Raw genomic sequence first — 23,793 nt, forward strand, 5'->3', positions numbered from 1 at the left:
TAGTATTTCCCATTCCCCATGGGCGGATAGTACTTTTTGAGCCGCGGCGTGAATGGGAGAAATAACGAATGTCACGTGATGTGAGTTACACCAATCAAATGACAAGGATCTGTATGTATGTCGGTTATATAATGAATGGGGAATACCATTGAACAGTTAGGATCATTGTTGTATCAGGCAACAGCGGCATTTCATTGGTCCATTCCAGCAACTCAACCGTGTGAAAGTTTTTATTATATAACTGACATATAGTTATATAACTTGTCATTTGATTAGTGGAACTCACATCACGTGACATTCGTTATTGCTCCCATTCACGCCAGGGCTAAAAAAGTCCCATTCGAAATAGTTTTGTGTGTGTGCCTTTAAAATCTCCGACATGTCGAATGGGAGGGGATTGCTTTTGCTGGTATGGTACGCGCGCCACGCACATGACGCCGACTCGTAAAACGAAGATCACGCTGTCCATAATAAAACTGAGGTTACGGGGCTCTTCATACATCAGATCAGCGGGCACACGAGCGAGCGGCAGGTATCAATCTGCCTCCGTCCCATCGTAAACATGATCGGAACCATCACCATCGTTTTGCTCAGCGCACTGCTGGCGTATATTGGGTGGTAAGTATGCTCCTTTTTTTTTCAATGGTATTTTTTAAACGAGCATGTATAAGGACTGATTTTAAGAATGTCGAAGGGCTGTCTCTACCACAGTTTTGGTTCATGAGTTGGACAAAGTCAGTACTTGGGGTTGGTACTTCAATTTTAAAGATGTCGGTGATTTTAAAGGCACACCCACAAGACTATTTCGAGGGTTTCTGGTCCTAGTTTATACACACAAGGAAACTCTTAGTAGTATAGCAATAATGGTCTGGCTCAAACGAAAAATTAACTATGTTGGAGTTGTACTTTTTGCGGGGTCCACGCATATTGAGCCCGACGCCTCACAAGTCCGACGTCTCATAAGTCCGAAACATCGTTTGTCCGTTGTCGGACTTATGAGGCGTCGGACCTATGAGGCGTCGGAGCTATGAGGCCGAATCCCTAAGTTCAATGCCTAGAAATCCGACGCCTCAAACTTCTGAAATCTCGGACTAATGAGGCGTCGGACTTACGATACGGCCCCCTTTTATACTATCGTAAATTATGTAATTTGGGAGACATTTTAGCGTTAGAGGTATACCTCTAACGCTAAAATGTTTCCCAAATTACATAATTTACGATAGTAAAGCAAAAAGGGGGCCAACATTTTTTAGAGTCGCAAATAGGCTAGATCGAAGCTCGTGGTCCATTTAGTAGAAAAAAATACCCAAATTTTTGGGGTATGATAAGGTAAAATTGGGGTTAAGGTGAGAAAAGTCAGAAAAAAATTGTGCACAAGTCTATGGGAATGCCTCCCTAATGGTATATATTTTTCGGTTAAATAGGTTTTCCCGGCTATTTAAAACAAAATATTCAAATTCACCAACTCTAACATCCAATTTCGTCCGATAAAAATTTCACACGCCTTTAACAAAACCAATTTAGTCTTATTCAATTTCAAATTTGGTCATCCATGGAAGTGCACTAAATCGATGTTGATGGACGAAGTTGAATATTAGAAACGGTGAATTTGGATGATAAACGTTTTAAAATAGCCGGTGAAATCTATAGTGAACTTTTTGTTCTCAATAATTTGAAACAAACTGTTATATAAAACTACACTCTCTTTAAAAATGAAGTCAAGAGGAAATGAGAAGCTACCTAGCGATATCAGAATACTGATTCGCAGAAATGTTATACAATTGTTTTCTTTCCCCGATATTGAAACCAGGATCAATGACTTTGATGATGAAAAGGACATTGTAAATAACGCTGGAAGGTATATTATTTGCAAACCAAAATGTGGACGACCCCCCTTATACATCCTCTCAAACAAATATTGGGAAACAATCTCTTTGCGATCAATGCTTTAAAAAAATATATATATATATCAGATTATGAGATTATGCAAAACTTTCAAAACTTTCTCATTATCAGGGAAAGTATTTCGGAGTTCTTGATGCTTCTCGATCATGAACATGTGTTCCGTCGGTTACGCGTATACGCCCTGCGTTTGGTGGTTTGTGAGGATACATGTAGTTTCACTTCTTTTGGTGGGGGGGGGGCGGGGATGGGGGTGGGGTGGATAAGACTGGCAGAGTCATCACGCCGAACCAAATTTTGTTTTTCAAATGTCGCATTTCTCATGTAGGCCTACTTTATATACTTGGAATAATCTGGCTCGGTGCGACTCTAGAACCGTCGCCAGTCCGACACCGGTGTAAAGTGTCTTGTACTTTTGCAGGAGGACGTATGACCAGCTCACGTTCTTCGGTAAACTGGGGCTGAAGGGACCGACGCCTCTCCCGATATTCGGCAACCTGTTCGGATTCAAAATCGTAAGTCTGTCTACCGCAACATTGATTTTTTTCATCGAAGGGTTGATGAAAGATTTAGCAGTTTCATTTGAAAGAACTTGTAAAATCCAAAAGAGGCAGAGCAGTGTTTTTTATGCGGGTCAGAAAGAAACGCAGGGTTTCGCAAAGGGGCGATCGAGAAACGCCCCGACGCTGTCTGCGCATAGTAGGTTATGTATTGCACAGGATTTTGTTGACGACAAAACAGTCAAGAGCATGCTCTGACTGCGTGCCAAATGTCATCCTTGCATCATCAAAGTCACAATTCTCCCCAAAATTCCACATATCTGCCCCACTATCAAACTTTTACAAAGAGAAAAGAATAATTTGGCGCAGATAGTGTAAATCCAAAATCAAGTTGATTTTCATTCGAAGGAATGCACAAACGCAGGCATACAACTCATGGCCGTCAGATTTGTTAACATATCAGTTAACTCCAAATCTATTTAGCAATGTCTGTTGTATACAACCACTATTAAATTGTTATATACTTGTTTATAGGGAGTTTACAAAGCCTTGCAGAAATGGACCAAGGAATACGGCAAGACATTTGGGTAAGGTTATACAATACAATCGTTAATTGGTTTAAATATCCCTGCAACTGACAAAACTTCTGATGCCACCTTCTTTGAGCTCTGAATAAGTTCGACAGTATGTCACAAAAAAGTGCCAGTCGCACTATTTTTGAATAAACAAAACCATGAAGTCAATTTTGAAATTGTTTGTGAATGCAGATACTCCTTATCCTCGGACTAAACCCATACGAGTTTCATGTAGTTTCAGTTTAATACGCATCACTGCACATCTGTCAATTTAACAACAAGTTCCTTGCCTTAATGAATTTTATTGCTGTGTTGTGAGAGCTGTGTAAAATCCTGCATGTTGTGAAAATGTTAATGCCTAAGGGCAAATGTTTCCAATCCCAAACCATATCAGCCTTTTGGGGGGGGGGGGGGGGTCCAGACTATTAAGACTATTTATCCAAGCCTCACTTTCATTATTTTTCTAAATGTGGCTTCAAACATTAGGGTATATGTTTAATCACAAAACTTAAATTATTCATCAGAGCAGACTGGTAATTAACTTTATTTCATTGCTTTTATTTCTATTCGCAAGTTCCAAAAATGAACATTTTACCTCGCTTTCAATTTAATATGGCCGACTCGTGAATATGCCCTATTAAATTCCTGTTCTCTTTTTGTTGGTTACCGCAGTATCTCGCGCGGAGCCAGAAAGGTCATCATCAGCTCCGATGTCGACTTCGTCCGAGAGATCATGGTGAAGCAATTCACCAACTTCGCAGATCGACAGGTGAGATTTGTAAAGGAAAGACAATGTGGGAGATGCATGATGTACAATGGGAAACACTTCTTCCAAACATCGGATCGAAATTCAGTTTCTGAAATTTCTTTGCCGGCTTGATACAGTTCTGAGACACGCAGTCGATAAGCTTGCGGTGTGAATTTTTCGCCCAATCTGTAGGGCTTTTCGTTTCGATATCAATGTGCAAAGTCTTGACATGGGCACTCGGTCTGTTTGAGAGTTGCAATGTCACTACGTGAGTAGCTAAAGTAGCGGGAAATCAGAACATATCTTGAAATTTACCGACTGTGGAAAACTTGGAAAGAGGAAGGGGAATAGGCCTACAGTATTCAGGCAAAGCCGCAATTTAGGCCATTTCTTTTTTACTGCAAACTGTATATTTGCCGTAAGGTTTCTCCTGGCTTTTCTCACATGCCCCATTTTTGGCCGTTGTAGTCATGGGCGTCGCAAGGATGGGACAGGGGGCGCCCCCTCCCCTTTGCCCCATCAGAAAAGCCACGCACACACAAAAGGAGAAAAAGAAGGGGGGAGGGAAGACGAGGTGTGCAGTCATACTGCTGTTAATTTAATGCACATTTAACAACATGGGCATCCGCAGGGGTGTCAATGGGGATGGGGTGGGCAAATGGCACACCCTGGCCCCGACCACCCTCCAAAAATGATTAAGTGAGAATATGCAAGAGAAAGTACAAGGATTTTTGGAAATAATGTGCTTTGCCCCCCTATAGAAAAAATCCTGGCGACGCCCATGGTTGCAGTGATGGTTTAAGCCCCAACCTCTTGTTGCTTTTGGCTGCTGGTTGAAGTAGGCCTGTATATCGTGCAATTTTGCCTACCAGCAAAATATACGATTCTGTACTAAAACATTCACGTCCGACGCGTTTACAACGACTTTACTGTTACAATAAGGATTTGTTTTTACAGAAAACTCATTGACGTGTTATCATTGATGTAAAATATCAAAGTCAGTTGTGACGTTCTGGTACATTCAACAAAATCTGTAGTCATCAAATCTCATTTGTTATCATATACATGTAAGGTGACGGTGTTTCGAAAAGGTTTTGAATGCACCTGTCAGTAAAAAAAAATTACAGACCCAATTAAGGAAGTCGGACTGAACTTTTGAATAAGTTGGGCACCTTTCCTATCTATTTTACGAGCCACGCCCATTCGATGCTATCTATTGAAGTACTGTTTTCGGACTTCAAATTATATACATTTTATGCCTTGATGATGGCTCTTACGTGTTTACTCAAGGATGGTAAGAAAATATCTCGCCGAACAAAATACCAGAAGCACCCCGAGACGTGTTTTACATTGACCAGCACATCTCTTTTAGAGGTTGACAATACTACAACCACCACATACCAGCAACTCCACGCTTGTGACTAGAGCACTTCCGCATATAGGGGAATAAACCTTCAAGAGGGGATTTTTGGCATATTTATAGCTTTTTTTGGAGGGAGGGGGGGTTGAACAATATTAAGAGCGATGTCATGTGACGTCACATTAAAGGGGCATTCATAAGGCCTATATCTATTACAGAGCTTTAGGTTCGATTTGGTTGTAACTTGGTAAGTGGGCAGGTACTGAGACCGGGATATCTTACAAATGAAAATTGAAGTGACTTCATGATGGTGTCATCACCGTCATGTGACATCACATTAAAGGTTTTTTTTTTAAATATATGTTAGTATCTACTTGTGAATGCTGAAATATTCACATGTTATGTACGTCACATGTGTTTTCGATGACACTGGAAGTCGTCGTGTCATCATCACATGTCACAGAGTCACTACAAACATCCGAAACAGCTTGTGTTTGTCCACATTTGTTTTGGTTGAACAATTTTAAGAGTGATCTATCCCGCATAAAATAAGCAAGAAAAAGGGGCGTTTCCAAAACCAACGCGGTCAGATGATTTTTTCCAGCAAAATTCGTACAAAAGGCCGAAATACTGACTGTAGCATCCTTTCACGACATACACCATCCCTCTGGATATATCAGAATTATTTCTGCAGGCGAGGTGTCATCAGGTACTCTAAAAGGACAAGAATGGCTATTCAAGAATTGTGTTCAATTAGTTCTGCTGCCTTTCCTCTTATCAAACAGGGTTTCCCGCTTCGTCCGGAAGAGACGAACTTTGACCTTTTGAACCTGAAGGGAGACCGATGGAAGGCTATGAGGGAGACAGTCGCGTTGGTTTTCACCAAGCACAAAATGCAGAAGGTACGGTAAAAGCTATTTCTATAATCGCATCTCAAGTGTTAGCTCCCTTCGCTCCATGGATATTATTTGCATATTGCACAATTAATCATCCGTTTGCTACATTCGTTGCTATGTGCGTATAGTACTTTTTCAGGGCGAGGCTTGCTGTACACAGTCGTGCTCTCGACAAGTCGAGAGACAGAATCCGCTACATGCAAGTCAAGGCTTCTATGATGCCTCCATACCTATATTTTCCGCTTTTTACACCCTTTTCGACAATTTCATGTACTTATTCATGTATTATCTGCTTAAACTTCTCATTTGGTATGGAAATAAATGTGAGTTTGAATATTGTGTGCGTTCGAGTAGCTCACCCGGGTCGACACGGTCAGCCCCGTGCCGTTCGATTAGCTCTGACGTCATTCTCGGGGCTCACTCTCGTAGAGTCAGTGGTGGATATACTTCACACGCATGTGTTTTCGTCCAAGAAGCGGAGAACTTATGGTGGCCGGACAGCGCAGGCTCAAGTGGACTTAAAATAAACTATATTTGAAGTCTATAACGGTTATCATTTATTGAGTTCATTGCGACTTTTGAGGCTATAATTCCAGCCCACCGTTTTTGAGTTTGCAATTGACGGAAAACAGGCCACGGCTACGGGTGTCACGTGAGGATCGTGATGACCCGCGGCAAGTTGAGCGTTCGATTAGCCCGGCTGTAGTACGTGGCTAACCCGACCAGTGCCTTTACCCGAGTCGATGCGGGTGAGCTACTCGAACGCATCCTGAATTGAACTGAATTGAATTGAACTGGTCTGGCTTTAGTAGCCGTCCACAATCTTGGATCACCAATGACGCAAGCGCCGGAGATTTTTCTCATGGGTACTTGGTATTTGATATCTTCTTCTGATCTCAAGACAGACTGTTTGTAGTAACTTTTCAAATGAATGCCGTGTTTACTTTCATCCTCAGATGTTGCCAATGGTGACCGAGTGTGCTGACGAGACTGTTAAGAATCTTAAAGAGAACGAAAAGAAGACGGAGGGCGTCTTGGATATCCACAAGTAAGCCAAACTTCAGAGAAGAGCGTCACTCCTTTTCTTTGTACCCCTAAATTCAATCAAGTTACGGTTATTATAAGAAGACAGAAACAATCTCTATTCCAGAGTTTTGCTTACATTGAAGCCAACGTTTCCACATCTTATATCTTATCTCATCATGCGTATACGCATTGATGTCACTAGACTGCAGGACACCTGACCTCATGCCAAACATTGCCTGTGAGGTCGGGCAACTTCACCAAAGTCTTTGTACGGGGAGATGCTTCGTGGCAGCAAGCACACAGGATTGCGTTATGCTATAGCTAGCTTAGGACAAGTTCGCGCAGAACTATTGTTGACCTATGGTTAACTATAGTAAACTAAAGTTAGCCCGAACTCTGTATATAACCGACGATGATTGACTACGCTAGTCGACTATTTGGAACCAGCCTACCGTGGCTGGTCGCGCAACGATTTATAGCTGGTTATCAATAGCAATTTCCATAGCATAGTGCAGACTGCAGAGGGGACCAACTATCGAAAAAAAATGGCGTGAAACGAACCTGTGAGCGCTAAATTTCATTTTCATTGCACAGTTTTTCCATGTCACCTTTGTCACCATTGTACAATAATTTTGGCGATTATGTTAAAATGTCCTGAACTATACACAATCACTATTATTTGTGTAAATAAAGAGAAACAACAAGTGTGGAACGGTACGACCGTTATTGTTTTACGCTCGCGTTGACATGACAATAGTTCGACTTAGTGGTTCACACTTCAACTTCACAATGCCAACAGTAACATTCACAAAACCCGCTGCCCTATGCAGGGGCGCAGGTACGTGGGCCCGATCGCTTTGCGCTCTCATGTTGGACGATTTTTGTCAGCATGACCCATTCGCACAAGACCCATACCTCCCTTGACCTGCGCTTGCGTCACAAGATTTTGCGAAACGGAATTAGATCCCTTCAGCCTATGGAGGGTGCAGACCAATACATTGACTCCACCTCGGTAATAACAACGCGCACTTCCAAACATATTTGAAAGACTCACAACTCCTCAAGGTGTTTTTAAAACACCCATCAAATCAAAGCTTATTTCAACATCTTTCATTTCTGTTCCATTTTTGGGAGGTTAACCAATGACTTTTGGGAGGAAATTCCATCCCAAGATAATCTCCCGTAAAAGTAATCCTGCATGCCTATCGCCATTTTGAAAAAAAATGATGCCTGCGCTCCATAAAGCCATTTTAGGGCCTGATTTCATCCAAATTTCACAACAGTACGAGCTCGCAGTCCTGTGAACGGCTTCCACCCATATGTTAAAAACCCTCAATTTCATGGCCAGCAAAATCCTCTAATGGCATACCATTTGAGGGCATACAAATCGTGATTTGGCCAGCGTAACAGGCAATTTTGGGCCTGTTTACTGGTCTGCACCCCTCACACATGCCTTACAATTGAGAGTAATACAGAGTCTGTGTTCAGAATAGGTCAAGAGTTGATTTAAAAAGAAAACAACCTCAGCCCTCGAATGTCATAATTAGTCATTTCTTTGTTTGGTGACAGGTACATGTGCGAGTATGGCATCGACGTAGGATCGTACTGCTTCTTCGCGCTCAGAGCAACCTCACAAGAAGACATGACTGTCCTGATGAACCAAGCCAATGCCATGTGGATTAGGTTTAAGACCTTCTACCTGCCTTGGTTTGTTATCAGTAAGTTCTATAACGATGAGGGCTATTTTCCTGGGTTTTCTTATGAGGGGAAGGTGGTTATAATAAAGCATGGTAGACACGCTCAGCGTACGCGTACAGTATAAGGACTAAATACCATAACCGTTTTACGGGCAGTGGCGTAGCCAGGAATTTTTCAGTGGGGGGGGGGGGGGGGGGGGGGCGCTGGGGGGCATTTCATGGGGGGCGTCATGTAGGGGCGTCAATCGTACGAAAAAAATTGGATTCTAGATGTTCTGTGGTGTGATCTGAAGCAATTTCTTACCACTTTCCTCCATGCTTTAACTAATATTTTCTTAGCAAAAGATAATTATTTGAACATCGTTTTCGAGGTTGGAGTCATTGAATCAGCTATCGGTATTCTGAGCTATAGGCGTGGGGTTCGGGGCACGCTTAAGGGCCCCGAAAAAAATTGGATTCTCGATGCTCTGTGGTGTGATCTGAGGCAATTTCTTACCACTTTAACCAATAATTATCTCAGCACAAAAGATAATAATTTAAACATGATTTTCGAGGTTTTCTCAGCTAAAGGCATAAGAAAATTTTTGAACATTCTTTTCGAGGTTGGAGTCATTGAATCAGCAACCAGAATTCTGAGCTATAGGCGTGGGGTTCGGGGCCCGCTTAAGGGCCCAGAAAAAATTTGGATTCTAAATGCTCTGTGGTGCTATCTGAGGCAATTTCTGACCACTTTAACCAATATTTTCTAAGCAAAAGATACATTGTAGTACATAATAGGGCCCTGTAAATGAGACACGAGTTCAAAAAGTGTGGGGGGGGGGGACCAGTCCCCCTGTCCCCCCCAGGATTGACGCCCATGGCGTCATGTAGATCAATGATAATTTTTTTAGAAACTCAAAATCTCGGTGGGGGGGGGGGGCGACTGGGGGGGGGGGCGACAAGGTTTCATGGGGGCGGTCGCCCCTCCCCAAGGCCCCCCCCCCCCGGTGGCTACGCCACTGTTTACGGGGTAATCCTGTTTCATTTAGTAATTTTCCCGAGTCCTTCAACAGGATCATCCCTCAGGTCCATCGCCAGTTTGAAACCAAAACGACTTAAACGTCTCAAAAGACAAGCTTAAGCCCGGTTCAGGGCTGGGACTCTATTTTTTTGTTAGCTCCAAGACTGTGGCCGACAATTCTCTACTAAACGAGAAAGTGACGGCATGCAACAGTCGTTGGTTGACGTACGCAAATTGTGCGCCTATTTGGTGACTTTTTGGTCTGCAACCATAAATATGCATTGGACATTCTAAGAACTCGAAACTTGATCGAAGGCTACAGATTCGTAGCTTGAGGCTGGGGGAGACCAGTCTCTACAACTGCCAAATGGCGTGTCACTAAACAGCAATGAATAAGGAGTAAACAATCAGGTTATCACAGAAAGTTTAACCAACCGATTTTGTCCGTATACCTTGCAGTGCTGTTTCCGCAGTTGGAACCCATCTTCAAGTACCTAGGCTGCTCCATTCATCCTCATGAGTCTGTGGATTACTTCACTCAGCTTATCAAGGGCACCATGGACAGCCGCAGGGCCGATCCCAATAGTTCGGTAATGATGACGCGGTCAAAAAGAAGGGCGAGTCCGGGGTGGGTGGGGAAGGGGGGGGGGGAATGGAAACACGACTGTCAAATGGGCGGATAATGGGAGGTGGTGTTACATCCCTCACAGGAAAGAGGGATGCTGGAAAATAACTGGGGAACGTGGATATGTCAACAAATAGATGGACAAATGAGCCAAGCAAAACTCTTAAAATAATAATAATAATATTAAATAAATTAATTAATAAATAAACAGAACAGAAGTAATTGAGGAAATATACAATGATTGCAAAAATATCCAAAATACTGGTGCTGCAATAATTGTAACTTGAGGTTTCTGCCTGAAATTACATCACAAATGACTTATTTCTAGGTAATATTTGAACCATAAAAGTGTCATGTTTGACCCTGAAAAGGACTGAGCAGATTTTGATTTAGATTCCGGGCCATCCCAGGAGTTTTTCGAGTGTAATGGACCGGGGTAGCGGGTAAAACTCCCAAGGTAGGGGAATTTTGCCCTAGTACACCAATTTTAATCCAATACAAAATTTCATAGACGTCGGAAACACTATCGGGCAAATAATATACACTTTACATATTAATGAGATGATACGAACGCTTCCTAACAAAAATCCATAGTGTTTCAATTATCCTTCTTTAATTTGCTCTATTATTATTTCATCGTCCTTTTTGTCTAGAAATACATGGATTTTCTTCAGCTGATGATGAACGCCAATGAGGAACTCAACTCGAGTGCCACCACCATCAACGGCCGCCAGCTACAGAAACGCGCTCTTACAGACAAGGAGATTTTCGCAATGGTTCGTTGAATATAAAATCGAAGTCGAATTTTCAGAAGGAAAAGTACATACGAAATTCCGACTTTTAAAGAAGTTAAAAAAAATGAAAGTAGATTACGACATCAGAGGTTGCAGGCCAGTAGATATGTTGTCAGAGACATTAATAAGTGATGTTAACATCCTCACTTCTATTATGCACGAAAAAATACTTACAGTTCTCCAAGGTGTTGATTCAAGATACAGAATGAAAGCTATATAAATACATGTACCCGATTTGTTTCCTTTTTAATCGGGGGTTGGGGGTTGGAGTGGGGGTCAGGGCGAAGTGGAATATTGCGGCCATAAATCTCCAAAGTTGACCACTCTTACACACAGGGTGTATCAAAAAACGAAACCCAAATGATGCCCCTATTATTTAAAGAAGTTATGCATGTAGCGCTTTCCAGATCTAGGATATGAAAGGCAAACTAATAAGTGGTCTATTAGTGAAAGAAATATTCAAATCGCCCGTGTACTTTTCCAGTTATGGAATTTTGAACACAAACACCGTTTTTTTTTAAGCTTGTCCACGGATCACATCAAAGGCCAGTGATATCGAAAACTATTCACGTATCAAAAAACACATCATAATTGACACTTCATATCATAACATTTATTTAAGAACCTTCTTCTTCCAATGTTAAAATAAAAATGTTTTATAATGCCAAGAGTTTATAGTTTTGCCTAGCCTTCCTTTTACTTGGCTACCCCGGAGACTTATGGAATTATTCTAATATCATTTCAGCATATAACATGGTTTCATTTTTACTGAAATATCACGTACCTTAAATGTTTATCGGTGGACAAGGTTGAAAAACGGTGTTTTGTCTTCAAAATTCCATAACTGGAAGAGTACATGAGTGATTGGAATCATGATTCTTTCAATAAAATAAAGCTTATTAATGGGCTTTCATATCCTAGATTTGGAAAGCGCTACATGCAGACATTCTTCACAAAAAAAGGGTACTGTTTGGGTTCCTTTTTTTTTACTCGCCCTGCACAGTCCTGACGTCCATCACCCATTTTAGTACAGCAGATTGGTGATAAGATTATTCAGTTTGATGATAAAGGCATGGCATTTGGCACATAGAGTATTACATGGGAAAGGTATTTGGCTATAGGACCATCGCAGATTTGTCCTTTGAAAAAAATATCATAGGATAACAAGACATTTTCAAATTGTTAAAATGTCGGCCATTGCATGTAAATCTATGATTTTTTTTCAAGGGGCGAATCTCCGATGGCCTTATAGCCAAGTAATTTTTTCCATGACATACTCTGACTGTGTGCCAAATGTCATGCTTTATCATCAAATGAACAATTCCAATATATTGTGCACCAATCTGCCTGACTACACTGTAAAAAAGTTGGGCAAAATGGGTTGATAATTCGACCAACACTGGTCGAATTATCAACTGCCAACACTCTTGGGCAGATTATTCCCAATAGTTTGACAGTTTTTACCCAATTCAACCCAATATGAGATAATTTCATACCAATTCTGGGTGAATTACATTGCCCAACATTGTTTTATCCAACCTTTTTTACAGTGTATTTCGAAAAAAAAAATGATACTCCGTTCCGTTGCAGAATATATCGACTAATTTTAAGTTAATTTATCAAAATATCTCAAACATACACTGAGCTTATACGTGCAGTCCTTGTCACAATAATGGCACCCTGCAAAAATGTAGTTGAGTTTCTAAAAACGTAGTTATATATTGTGTTGTTCTTGCTTGACAGAGTATGAGTGTCTTCGCGGGTAACACGGAGACGAGTCCCGGCACCTTGTCTTTCATATTCTTCATGCTGGCTATGCACCCGGAAGTACAAGAGAAACTGATTCAAGAGATCGATGATGTTATGGGCGGAGGGGACGATGTCACACAGGAGAAGGTCAACAAAATGACCTACATGGATATGGTGATCCGGGAGTCGCTCAGATTGTATCCCACAGCCGCCTCGTGAGTAACTTAACACCGCAACAGAAAGAAAGTCCACCCTCTTTGAAGGGGTCATAATTTTGAATCTAATCGTCTTATGATGACGTCATTTCTATAGACCTTTGGGTAATGTTATTAGCTACATTTTGAAGTCACCAAAATCACTGTTGTCCACGTGTGTAAGTCTAGTTTAGAGGTTTTTTGTTTTCAAATCAAGCTCCGGAGCTCAGTCAAGCGGATGGAATAAAGCCGTCCGTGGACAAACAGGTTTGACACATGACATTTTTAAACTACCATATCTCAGAGACAAAAGATGCATTTGCAATAATTTTTTCGTCACTTATGTTTAAAGATCAATATTTTAATACCATTTAATTTAATTTTTGAAATGTGCTCAGCAAGTAGGTGAAAACTGCTGTCAAAATTTGGTTTTCTTCTTTTTGCACCGCCATGTAGAGCATGTAGTTAAGTGCCACGTTTTGGAAAGCACAGGATCAAATCTCGCTTTTCAATATCTTTGCTAACCCTGTGCTTAATTTTAAAAAAACGACCCATCTATTTCCCATTGTGGTTTCTTTGATAATCACCGTTTTGTTGGACGTTTTCTCAAGTTCCACACAAAAAATGGCAGACACAAACAAACCAACAAATATCAAAGATTTGAACGGAAGCTTTTCTGATATTAAAAATTCTCGTAAAATTCCTCCAAAATCTCGTCTTATAAAAGGAAATAATTTGTGAGTACACATAAAGACAACATATTCAAGGACAGAAACGCCACATTATTGTGCATGATTCTGGAAACGAACTGGGGAAAAGAAGACATTCTTGCATGTTTTTGTAGTCCCCATAGTCAATAAGAAATGTAAATGTTGCAAGTTTATATGCTGCAACAATGTCTTTTTTTTTGCTTATAGTCTCGATCGAGTTTGTTCAGAGGACTGCGTTGTGAAAGGTATCAAAATTCCCAAGGGCACCCTGGTCGAGATTGGCGTCTACGCCATCCAAACTGATCCCGACTACTGGAAGGACCCGTTCACCTTCGACCCGGAGAGGTGAGGAACTAGACTTCAACAATTGGAAACTTACTGCAGATTTAAAAAGAAAATTCATTACTATGTTGCACAAAAAATAGTGCCGAATCTATATAGAAATCTATATGAAACATCGTGGGAAAAAAGGGCATAGATGCGAAATATGTGACCATTTAGCTGCCAGATAGCAGCTCAATTAAACATCAAGTCTCTACGTTAGTCTGTTAGTAACGAGCGCTGACATTGTCTATCGCTCCTACATAATTATTTTGACCGATTTCAACCAACCTTTGTGTCAAAAGTATCAGTAGCCCAGCCCCAACATGTCACATGACCAAACTGGGGTCAAAGGTCATCTTGGGGTCACTGGGGTCAAAAAAACTGATTTTTTTTTTATATTTTTTTTTACTCAAAACACTACTCTTTCCAGAAATTAAATGGCACAATCACATGATTCATGCTGTCATGCATGACCCGCATTCGTTGGCCTGCACGGCCGCAGCTTCCGAAATCCGTTCGAGCTTGTTACATTATGTTTACAAGGTACAGAACAAAAATTCGCTGATCCAATGGGGTCAGAAGCTGAAATATGCGTACGTCGATAAATGTCATCGGGCTTAGACTATGACATGATACAGTTTTCACGTCGATTTTCAAAGATAGGAGCAAGGCTCTACGGTGTGATATTTGCAGCCTTTCAATGCTATTTGAACAGATGTTTTACTTGTTTTGTTTCAGGCGATTGGATAGTGTTTTTTTTTATAGCTTTTGGGATGAACGAAAAGTTTGTGGCTAACACTGTCACCCATTTTCGAATGAATATGTCACTGTTACAGAAGTTTCTATTAAGGCGTTTGTTAAAAGTACATGTCCTTCAAAGTCAACCAAGGCAGTGCGGATCAAGGTTTGGCTCAATGAGGGGGGGGGGGGTGTTAGCTGCAAAGGGGTGGGGGGGATAGGGGCACATGCTGTTTTCCTTAAGTTGATGGTCTAAAAGGAATACCGCCAGTCTTACAATAATTATAATAAAATCTAATTTAGTATGCATCGTAATCTCTCCTTTATATAAAAAGTACTCAGTGTAATAATTACCCCTGTTCAAAAATTGATCATTACCCCTGTACATAATGTCTCTTCCTGTCACCCTTTTGTTTAACATGGGGCAGGTTTTCCGCCGAGAACAAGGCCAAGATGGACCCAATGACCTGGCTCGCCTTCGGCCAGGGCCCGAGGATGTGCATCGGTTACCGCTTCGCTATGGTCGAGATGATAGTCATGCTGACTCGCACATTTCAGAAATTCCGCCTGGAAATCTGCGCGAAGACTGAGGTAGGAAGATCTGTCAGACTGTCGGGTGGGTGGGGGCACCACATCACTCTAGGGGGCGCACTTAAGGATATAGATGTAAATCAATATTCATACTCCCACTTAACATCTAAACGGCGCATTCGAAAAGATTCTGTACTTTGTTTCCCCACTCTTCAGTGCTGTTGAATACAGTTTGGTTGTTGGGATGTTCTAAAAATACATCGACATCCGTATTTTTGTTCTCATCACGAAAACGTGACGGATGATTCAATAGCCCACCACCCCTAGTCAAAAGGAGAGGGGATATACCTCCACCACCACCCCCCATCCTAGGATTTACGCCTCTGCCATTATTCATTTATTTCTTAGTTTGTACGGGAATTAATGAGACTCTGAATTGAATTGAATGGAATTGAGTAGACTTAAGACTTTTAAACACCACTAAGTTTGGAATGTGCGTCCTAAGTTCATGATGTATTCTTGCGTCACATTCAGTACATTAAGAGCTAAATATGCATCTATAATTTCCAGAGTTAAACTATTGGAAACCATGGGAAACTCGAGTAAAAACTCGATCTATTCAACTAATTGAATTTCCCTCTAAAACATCTCGCCCCTATAGTTTCAAATTAAGGGTTCAAAACAGATTGTTCTAATTTATTTTTCTTCTTCTTTTGTCCAATCAGAATCCCCCAACTCGTGGAACGCGCGGACTCATGACCCCAGAGAAAGGCATCAACCTCCGCCTGGTGCCTAGGCAAGAACAGAGCTTGTAAACACCGTGTATGGCTTAGGAAACCAAACTGATGTTTCTTGAATTGGAGCCTCAGTATCAATCTACGCGTGGTTGGCTAGTTATTAAAAATTACCAAAATATTATGTGAATGTTTAAAATACAAAATTGTCACCAAAGCTACAAAATATTCCTAAACATGCCCTTTTCCTACGTATTGAGGCGTTTTGATGACTTTTCTAGAAAAAATGTTGCCAACCACGAATTCAATATATGCGCTTGCGACAGCCCATACAAAATGGCGCCAATGTGTACAAACACTAAAATTGTTAACGCGGAACTATAGTCCAAATTTATGTGGCTGCTGGTCTGTTTTGGCCGCCAAAGGAAATGCATTAAAAAATAGGCTCGACCATTGAATTTATGACATAGTTAATTCAACATTTCACGATTTTAATCGAATTATTTGGCGATTTTTTACAAAATAGGCAGCTTTGCAAATCTGCTTCTGCAGCCAAGTACCATTACTTACCACAATACGCGTGCGTGAAATATATCCAACTGCTAAAACTGCTAAACTGCTAAACTCCAACAATTTAACCCCCCCCCCCCCCGCCAAAAAAAATCCTTTAAATAAATTAAAATATGTATTTTTTTCTTTATCGGGTGCTATCAAAAATCCTATTTCTTAATCAAATAAGTTTTACCTTTTATTTCCGATTCGTGGCTTTTTGAACGGTAAAATTGGAGGCCCATTCCGATACCAGCTGACGCATGCGCATTATGGTCAGTGACTACTTGCTTGTATATTTGTGTTTTTTTTAGTAATTATTATTAAAATAATATATAGCGTCGGTGAAGGGCAGATTTAACTTTATGTATTAAAATTTAACTGTCATGTACATGGATAATCAACTATTAAAGCAACTTAGTTACCAAAAAATATGATCTATTAAGTATTTTATACAACGCCTGAATGAATCCACGTCACCTGATTGGTGAGTAGTTGATCACGTGTTGATTGATTGGTTGATCACGTGCCACTTGTCGTCCCAACCACTGATCTCTATATGTCCCAACTCACAGCGCGGCCGCTGAAGTTCCATATATTCCACGGTAAATGGGAGTTCCATTGCACGGTAAATGGAAGTTACATTGTACGGTAAATAGAAGTTACATTGCACGGTAAATAGAAGTTCAATTGCACGGTAAATGGAACTTCCGTTGCACGGTCACACTTTTGGTGGCTCTAACCAATCAGATGACGAGGAGTTATTCAGGTGTTGTACAAAACTAATAATTATTTTTGTTCACATTCGTGCAATGGAAAGACTAATTTCATGAGGTGACAGATGGAATGTTCCATTCCACACGGCCTCGCCTCGAGGATTGGAACGCTCCATCTGTCACCTCATGAAATTATTTTTTATACCATTGCATTAACAAGCATTCCTTATGTGTTTGCTATTAATTTATATACTACATAATAGAACGAATCAGGTGTGATGAATTTTAATGTAGGCCTACTACATTCTGATAACTTAGGCGCAATATTTGTTACGGAGTATAAAATTATAAGCGCGTCACTTAGGCTACTCTTTGATTTGTAGGAAGATTAGCGATATTTTTTTTTCATGGGGGCATACTAATGTATCATTATTCCGGTATTCAGCACCAATAAAAGTAAGTTTACACTAGTTTAATAGTGTAATTAAATGTCATAATACTTGCACATGTACATGTAAAAAAAAGAAGAAAAAAAGAAGAGCGTAATACGCGAACAGTTGATGTACGTATATGAATGCAAAGTTTGAAAATTAATCAAGGCAACTTTGGAAGTGTACACTTCAATTTAAACATTAGAAATTTATACCGAGTATAAAGAATGAACGGATCTAACATGAATGTTATAATAATATCATGCTGTGGTAGTTGATTTCTCGTGCTGGCCTAATGACTTGTTCCCTTCTGCCTCCTCCGTACAAAGTCGAGTATCTGGTGAGCTAAAGTTTGGGCGGAGTCATTCCGAGTAGGATAGGTTTCGATGATTCATCCAGAGCAAATAGCCTAATGTTTGTGTTTCAATTGATCTGGAACTTTAGGCTCCAAGGCAAATCTATGAAAACGCATAGTGCATGTCAAAAGAATTTCCGAAGGGAGAGCACGCTTATCGCTAGCATATCGCCGCTCAGTTAGTAGCATGGACTGTTTGTCAAAGTCCCTTAACAAACCGCGTGTCGTGACGTCCGTCACGTGCGTGCATTGACTGATGGCGACAACTAGGGCCAAGTTCGGGCAAAGACCATTAGTCGACTAGTGGTTGATTTGTGACGTACCTTACGCCTGCACACTGATAGCAACGTGCGAACGTCTCTAGTCAAACGCTGGTCACTGTCATCGCAAAACTTCTGGATCCTGGCTCTCTGCTAGCGCTATGAATGCGCGCGGCTATTGGTTACCAGCGAAGCAACCAACCCCAGTAGGCTGGTTCCAAATAGTCGACTAGCGTAGTCAACCACTGTCGACTAGACAGAGTTCGGGCAAACGTTAGTTAACCATTGGTCAACTATAGTCCTTGCGCGAACTTGGCCCAGACTGTATGAACAGTACATTGCACACTGCACGCATGGCGGATGTGTGTTGTCACTGCATGTAAACATCCATGCAGGAAGGTTCTCGCTCGTAGTATAACGGTGTAACGTTAAATATTTCAGAAATTATTTTGAGTTGACGTTTAATCATTTATATAAAGTGCTGTCTTGTCGAATTGAAAATTATGTCAAGCAACTCGTTAATCATAAAATTTGCTTTTAAGGAGCATAAAGAGTAAGTGTACAAAACATCAGGAAAAAGAAAACGCTTGGCTACCTGCAGATTTTGTTTCAGTCAGAAGCGTACATATATAGGCGTAGCCAGCAAGGGGGGGGGGGGGGGGGGTATTTACCCCCCAATATTTTATAAAGACTGCCTTTTTCCATTGAAATGCCCTTTTTTCAACGGGCTTACCCCCCCCCCCCCAATAATTTGTAAAGAGTGCCCTTTTTTAAGAAGTGCCCTTTTTCTGAACAAGTGCCCTTTTTAAAAAAAAACAAGTGGTGCCCTTTTTTGTGGCATCTGCCGTTTTGGGTGCCTTTTTCTGATTTTCGCACATATATCGGCGCGAAAAGCACCATATATTGGCCGTCTGTATGCATAATCGTCGGTTTTGAACAGCGCTTCCATTGATAGATGGTACCAGCAGTTTACTAAAATTCCCCCCCCCCCAATAAAAATGACCGTGCTACGCCACTGTACCAACCAGGCAGGGACAAGTTCGGCCTTCATCAGGCACGTAAGCCGTGTCCACGAAATAAAGTACGTATACCGTCTTATTTAAACCACTTATTATGCCTATTAATATTATTCTCAAAATAATTGAACCAACATCTCCGTCAATTTGAATTAACGTTAAACAAGGGAAAACCTTACAGATGTAGGGCCAAGATGAGGTATGTCACCGTGTGTTGCTGGGCTGAGGGCCAATAGTTCGCCATGTTGAACTTTTTGCTTACGTGTTGTTTTACAATTTACCAGTTCAGTTATGTTGAAGTTGATAAAACAAAGTATAATTGCTGCGACGAATAATAGTTATTTTCATGTTAAAAAGAAATCAAATTATCAGCAAGCTTTAACTTGAGTAGGATTGAAGCTGAGTGCGTTTTTTTTTTCGGTCCTCAAAGTTTTCACGGAACACGGGCGCCGCCATCTTGGATTGAGTCTTGAATTGTCCACCCGAGTTTGCCTATAAATTGTTTTCATATCGACTGGTTAATTTGAATGGATAATGGGGACATTTTTGGAAACAAGTAATTTTTTGTTTTTATTTATATTTCTCCAGAAAATTATTTCAATTTAATATGTTTCATGTTAATATGATTTTCCTCACTGCAAATAACTATAGCTTTCTTAATCGACTCATTTGCAGATACAATGAATACATACAAAACAACACTCAGGCAGACAGTCAGCAGCATACCATCACCAGTTTTTTTACACCTGGTGCACATAGCAGCAGTTTTTTTAAAGGAGGTCTCGGTCTCGGTCTCGGTCTCGGTCTCGGTCTCGGTCTCGGATGGGGAAGTCTCGGTCTTGGTCTCGGTCTCGGACTATGAGGTCTTGGTCTCGGTCTCGGTCTCGGACTTTGATGTCTTGACTCCAACACTGCAAATCATGTCAAAATAAATATGTTTTTGTTTCTTATTTTTGAGTAGCCAAGGTATTCAAGATTCACACTATGCATTTTTGTTGAAAAAAAATACTCCCAAAATTTGGAAACTGAAGAACGTTCACCACTGCCATTGGCGGCGCAATGCGTATTTCTTTTTTCAAAGCCGTCTTTCTCGAAATGAGGTCGGCGAAGTTCGGCGGGACACTGTTGAGGTTCCTGTGGCATATCTTTGGATTAAATTAAGCTAGCCTGATATAAATTAATTGGGTATCATTGGAGAGCCAGTGATTTGCGCTTTAACATGATGTACGTAACGTGAAAAGTCAAAGATGGGAGTTATTCCTCATTATGATATGGCAGGTGACTGGGTTGCAGAACAAAAAGGAATTGAGGGCGGGACTAGTACCGTTTTGGATACATGTATATAAATACAAATAAATTATGTACAACACGATCTATATACCGAGTCTATTGTGTACTACAAAATAACACCAATCGGGTGAGAAAGTTTAATTACTATACATTCTAATGAATACGCCCAATCGAAGTTTCGTGTGAGCAATGAATATTGATGGGCAGAAATTTGGAAAAAAAAACACGTGATGCTGAATGCTAGCCGTCGATTTATCTTATTTGACTCAATTTCTATATAATTAGAATGTATCGCACTTATTGTATCAGTATTTTACATGTACAGCACAAAATACAAGTTAGTATTTACCAAAAAAAATATTACTATCCATACAATAATGGATTTAATACACAGGCACTGCAAATAAATTATATACATTTAATGTCTTGGAACAAAAGTGTTATACTTAAAAAGTGTTACACAAAAGTGTTATACTATGATGTATAGCTAAATGATGTAAATTTTTGGAAATAAAGGTAAATTTGGAAGTTTATACAGGTGCATGCGTCTCTCAAGGACGCCCCCTTCAATGGCTTTAAGAGTGTTCCGGCTATTGTTCAGATAATCCGTCATGGGGTAGTTACTTTGAAAAAAAAACATGCCTTCGCCACTGAAGGGGGCCTCCGCGAACAGAGCATCCTGGGAACGGTCTGTATTTTTCAACATCGCGACTTGATTTGAATTTAAAGAATGGAGAAGCAAACATGAATAATAAGGATTATGAATTTGAATTATGATGTTATGTTCAATGCCCTGGTCCGTCCTGTATCCTCCGCACTCAGCGTCCAGTATCACTTGCGACCTGGATCTTCCGCCTCGTCATTTTGAGTAGGAAAGGTTTTGAATTCATCTAAAAAACAAACAGCAAGGGAAATAACATGAATGTTTGTATTGTGATTGATCGATTTTTTTTAACTTAAAATAAACGTAAAAAGTAGTTATTTTTAGTACATGTATCAATGTGTTTAAGGGCACCAGTTACCTATTTTCCTATTAAAGAAGGTTGTCATGGTAATCTGTATTGGTTCATTCATTCGTTTATTTAAGTTTAACTCTAACTGCATACAGCAGCTGTTGAGCGGGCATGAAGAGTCAGTCCAATGCCCAACATAGAAAACCTTCAGTAATCCCTCCGCAGCGGTCGCTTGAAGAATTCGTCAGTGGTGATGGCCTTGTTGTTGACTACTTGCTGCAGGAGGGTAGGTAACCCTGTGTTGTTTCTATTTCTCTTAGTTTGATTGAGATAATTATTTCATTGGTAACCATTTAAATAGACAAGATCCAAGCCAAACAGGTCCCAGAAGCTTAGTAAGTAGAGTATGAATGCAGTCATGTTGAATGTAGCCATATTTCGTTCTTCGCCAAATACATATAATGTTCATATACGATCCTCACATCTCACAGGTCTGACTTACAGGAATCTTGGTCAGTCTGCTCCACTTTCAACGGTTTCACATGATTGGAATCAGCGTTCCTGTGTTAAAAATGGAAAGGAAGAAAGACTCAGTGCTCACAGAGTAGACTCATATTATGAGACAGTTTTATGACATGATCTACTTCCGAGCACAGTAGGTTGCCAGGACGAAGGGGGGGGGGGTGCACGTTCCCACCCCTCCCCCTCCCTCCGATGCCCCCACCCACCCCCGAAATTCGAAATTTGCCCCATCCCCAGGTTATATGTTTTGTTTTAGCAATAAAACAAGAAGAAGAATGTAGATGACTTTTTTAGCTTGATTCTAAAGCCCTTATATAGACCTAGGGATTTTTGAAATCCGAATAAATTTGTAATGAAAAAGAGCGCCCTCTAACGACAAAAGACCTTAGTCCACATTTCAACACCTTAGTCCACATTTCTGATCGTAATGACGTCACAGTTTCTAAGGTCGACTCCGATTGGCTTTCGCGCGGGGCCGGATAAAAATGTGCATGATTAGATGAATCATACGCTCGTTCGGGTGTGCTCGTTCGCGTGAATGTCTGAGGCCTCCAAAGAGCTATACTAGGCTCACCATAGTCCTCCCTCGATCATGATGGTTTATGCTTTGCGCGAAAGAGAGCGCAAATTTGTGACGTCATTTATTCGAGCTTACAATTTACTGCAGCGAATTCGCAGGGAATGTCCCATGACTCCCGGTTTGCTTCGCACATCTACACATTCATGTGAAATATAAAACGGGCCATCAGTCTGTACTTACTTCCACACGATGAAGACCACCAAACCGACACACAGGGCCAGCAAGGCTACCGATCCGACCACGATGCCGGCAATGGCACCGGGCGAGAGGCCGAGATACGGCGCCGGCGGGCTCGGGGTCAACACGTCCGGTGGTTCTACCTTGCCGGCCTCCACCTTGGCTATAGTGGCGTTGATGCCCGCGTCGGCTAGGTCCTTTGTCAGCTGGGAACTGTAGGCTTGAATAACTTCAAGGAGCAGATCTTGATCTAAGTAGACGCCTGGTGGGCCCAGCGGGAAACATGGGATAAGTTAAAATTGCACCCAAGATTTTACCCACTTCTACCCAAAATATACTAACTGGACTGAACCCCTGTAAGAACCTAAATACCTGAGAAGTTTAATACTGAACAAACCTTAAACAACAGTCCACTTGGCAGAAGAAGATGAACGATTAACAACTTTGGGCAACCTATTCATTAAAAATAGCCAATCCTCCCCTTAGACCCAACATCTAATAACGCTTCTGGAGGATACCTGCTGAACTTCAAATCTTTGCCCAGTTAATATCGTGGCAACATTTTTTCTACCGAAGAACGAAATACAATTAGGCCTATGTTAAGCGTTTTGTTGGGGGATTAAGGAGGTCCCCGGCTCGGGCCCGTGTATTGACCCTAGTAATGTGCTTGCTAGGTTTGAAAGTGATTCCCTCTATCATCGCAAACTTTAAAAATATAGGGGTAGTTTGAGGGCGCACTATACTGATCCAGAAAAAAAAAGCGCACGATACTTGATCGATCAATCATGGACGTCTTGAAACAAGACTGAGTAACATCGGTGATGGACCTTTGTCATTCGCA

The 23,793-nt window shown here is 41.0% G+C and overlaps 1 protein-coding gene across 1 annotated transcript; it reads left to right on the top strand.

Moving 5' to 3' along the window:
• The first annotated feature begins 366 nt into the window (after window positions 1–366).
• On the top strand, window positions 367–16,755 carry LOC119745178 (cytochrome P450 3A31-like). The gene is made up of 13 exons (XM_038221405.1): window positions 367–618; window positions 2,324–2,417; window positions 2,937–2,989; window positions 3,650–3,746; window positions 5,871–5,987; window positions 6,938–7,029; window positions 8,577–8,725; window positions 10,164–10,294; window positions 10,983–11,105; window positions 12,867–13,087; window positions 13,984–14,121; window positions 15,267–15,429; window positions 16,095–16,755. Exons 1-13 carry the CDS (start codon window positions 563–565, stop codon window positions 16,182–16,184), a joined length of 1,524 nt encoding a protein of 507 aa, XP_038077333.1. The 5' UTR covers window positions 367–562; the 3' UTR covers window positions 16,185–16,755.
• The last annotated feature ends 7,038 nt before the right edge of the window (window positions 16,756–23,793 follow it).

The sequence above is a fragment of the Patiria miniata genome, unplaced genomic scaffold (genome assembly GCF_015706575.1).
Source record: "Patiria miniata isolate m_02_andy unplaced genomic scaffold, ASM1570657v1 HiC_scaffold_12, whole genome shotgun sequence".
Classification (NCBI taxonomy): Eukaryota; Metazoa; Echinodermata; class Asteroidea; order Valvatida; family Asterinidae; genus Patiria; species Patiria miniata.

What these genes read in the sequence shown, in the direction of transcription:
- LOC119745178 (XM_038221405.1), top strand. Translation starts at nt 563, where the DNA reads ATGATCGGAACCATCACCATCGTTTTGCTCAGCGCACTGCTGGCGTAT. An exon ending in CCAACTTCGCAGATCGACAG is followed by an intron (nt 3,747 to 5,870) that starts GTGAGATTTGTA and finishes CTTATCAAACAG; the next exon opens with GGTTTCCCGCTTCGTCCGGA. An exon ending in GGCGTCTTGGATATCCACAA is followed by an intron (nt 7,030 to 8,576) that starts GTAAGCCAAACT and finishes GTTTGGTGACAG; the next exon opens with GTACATGTGCGAGTATGGCA.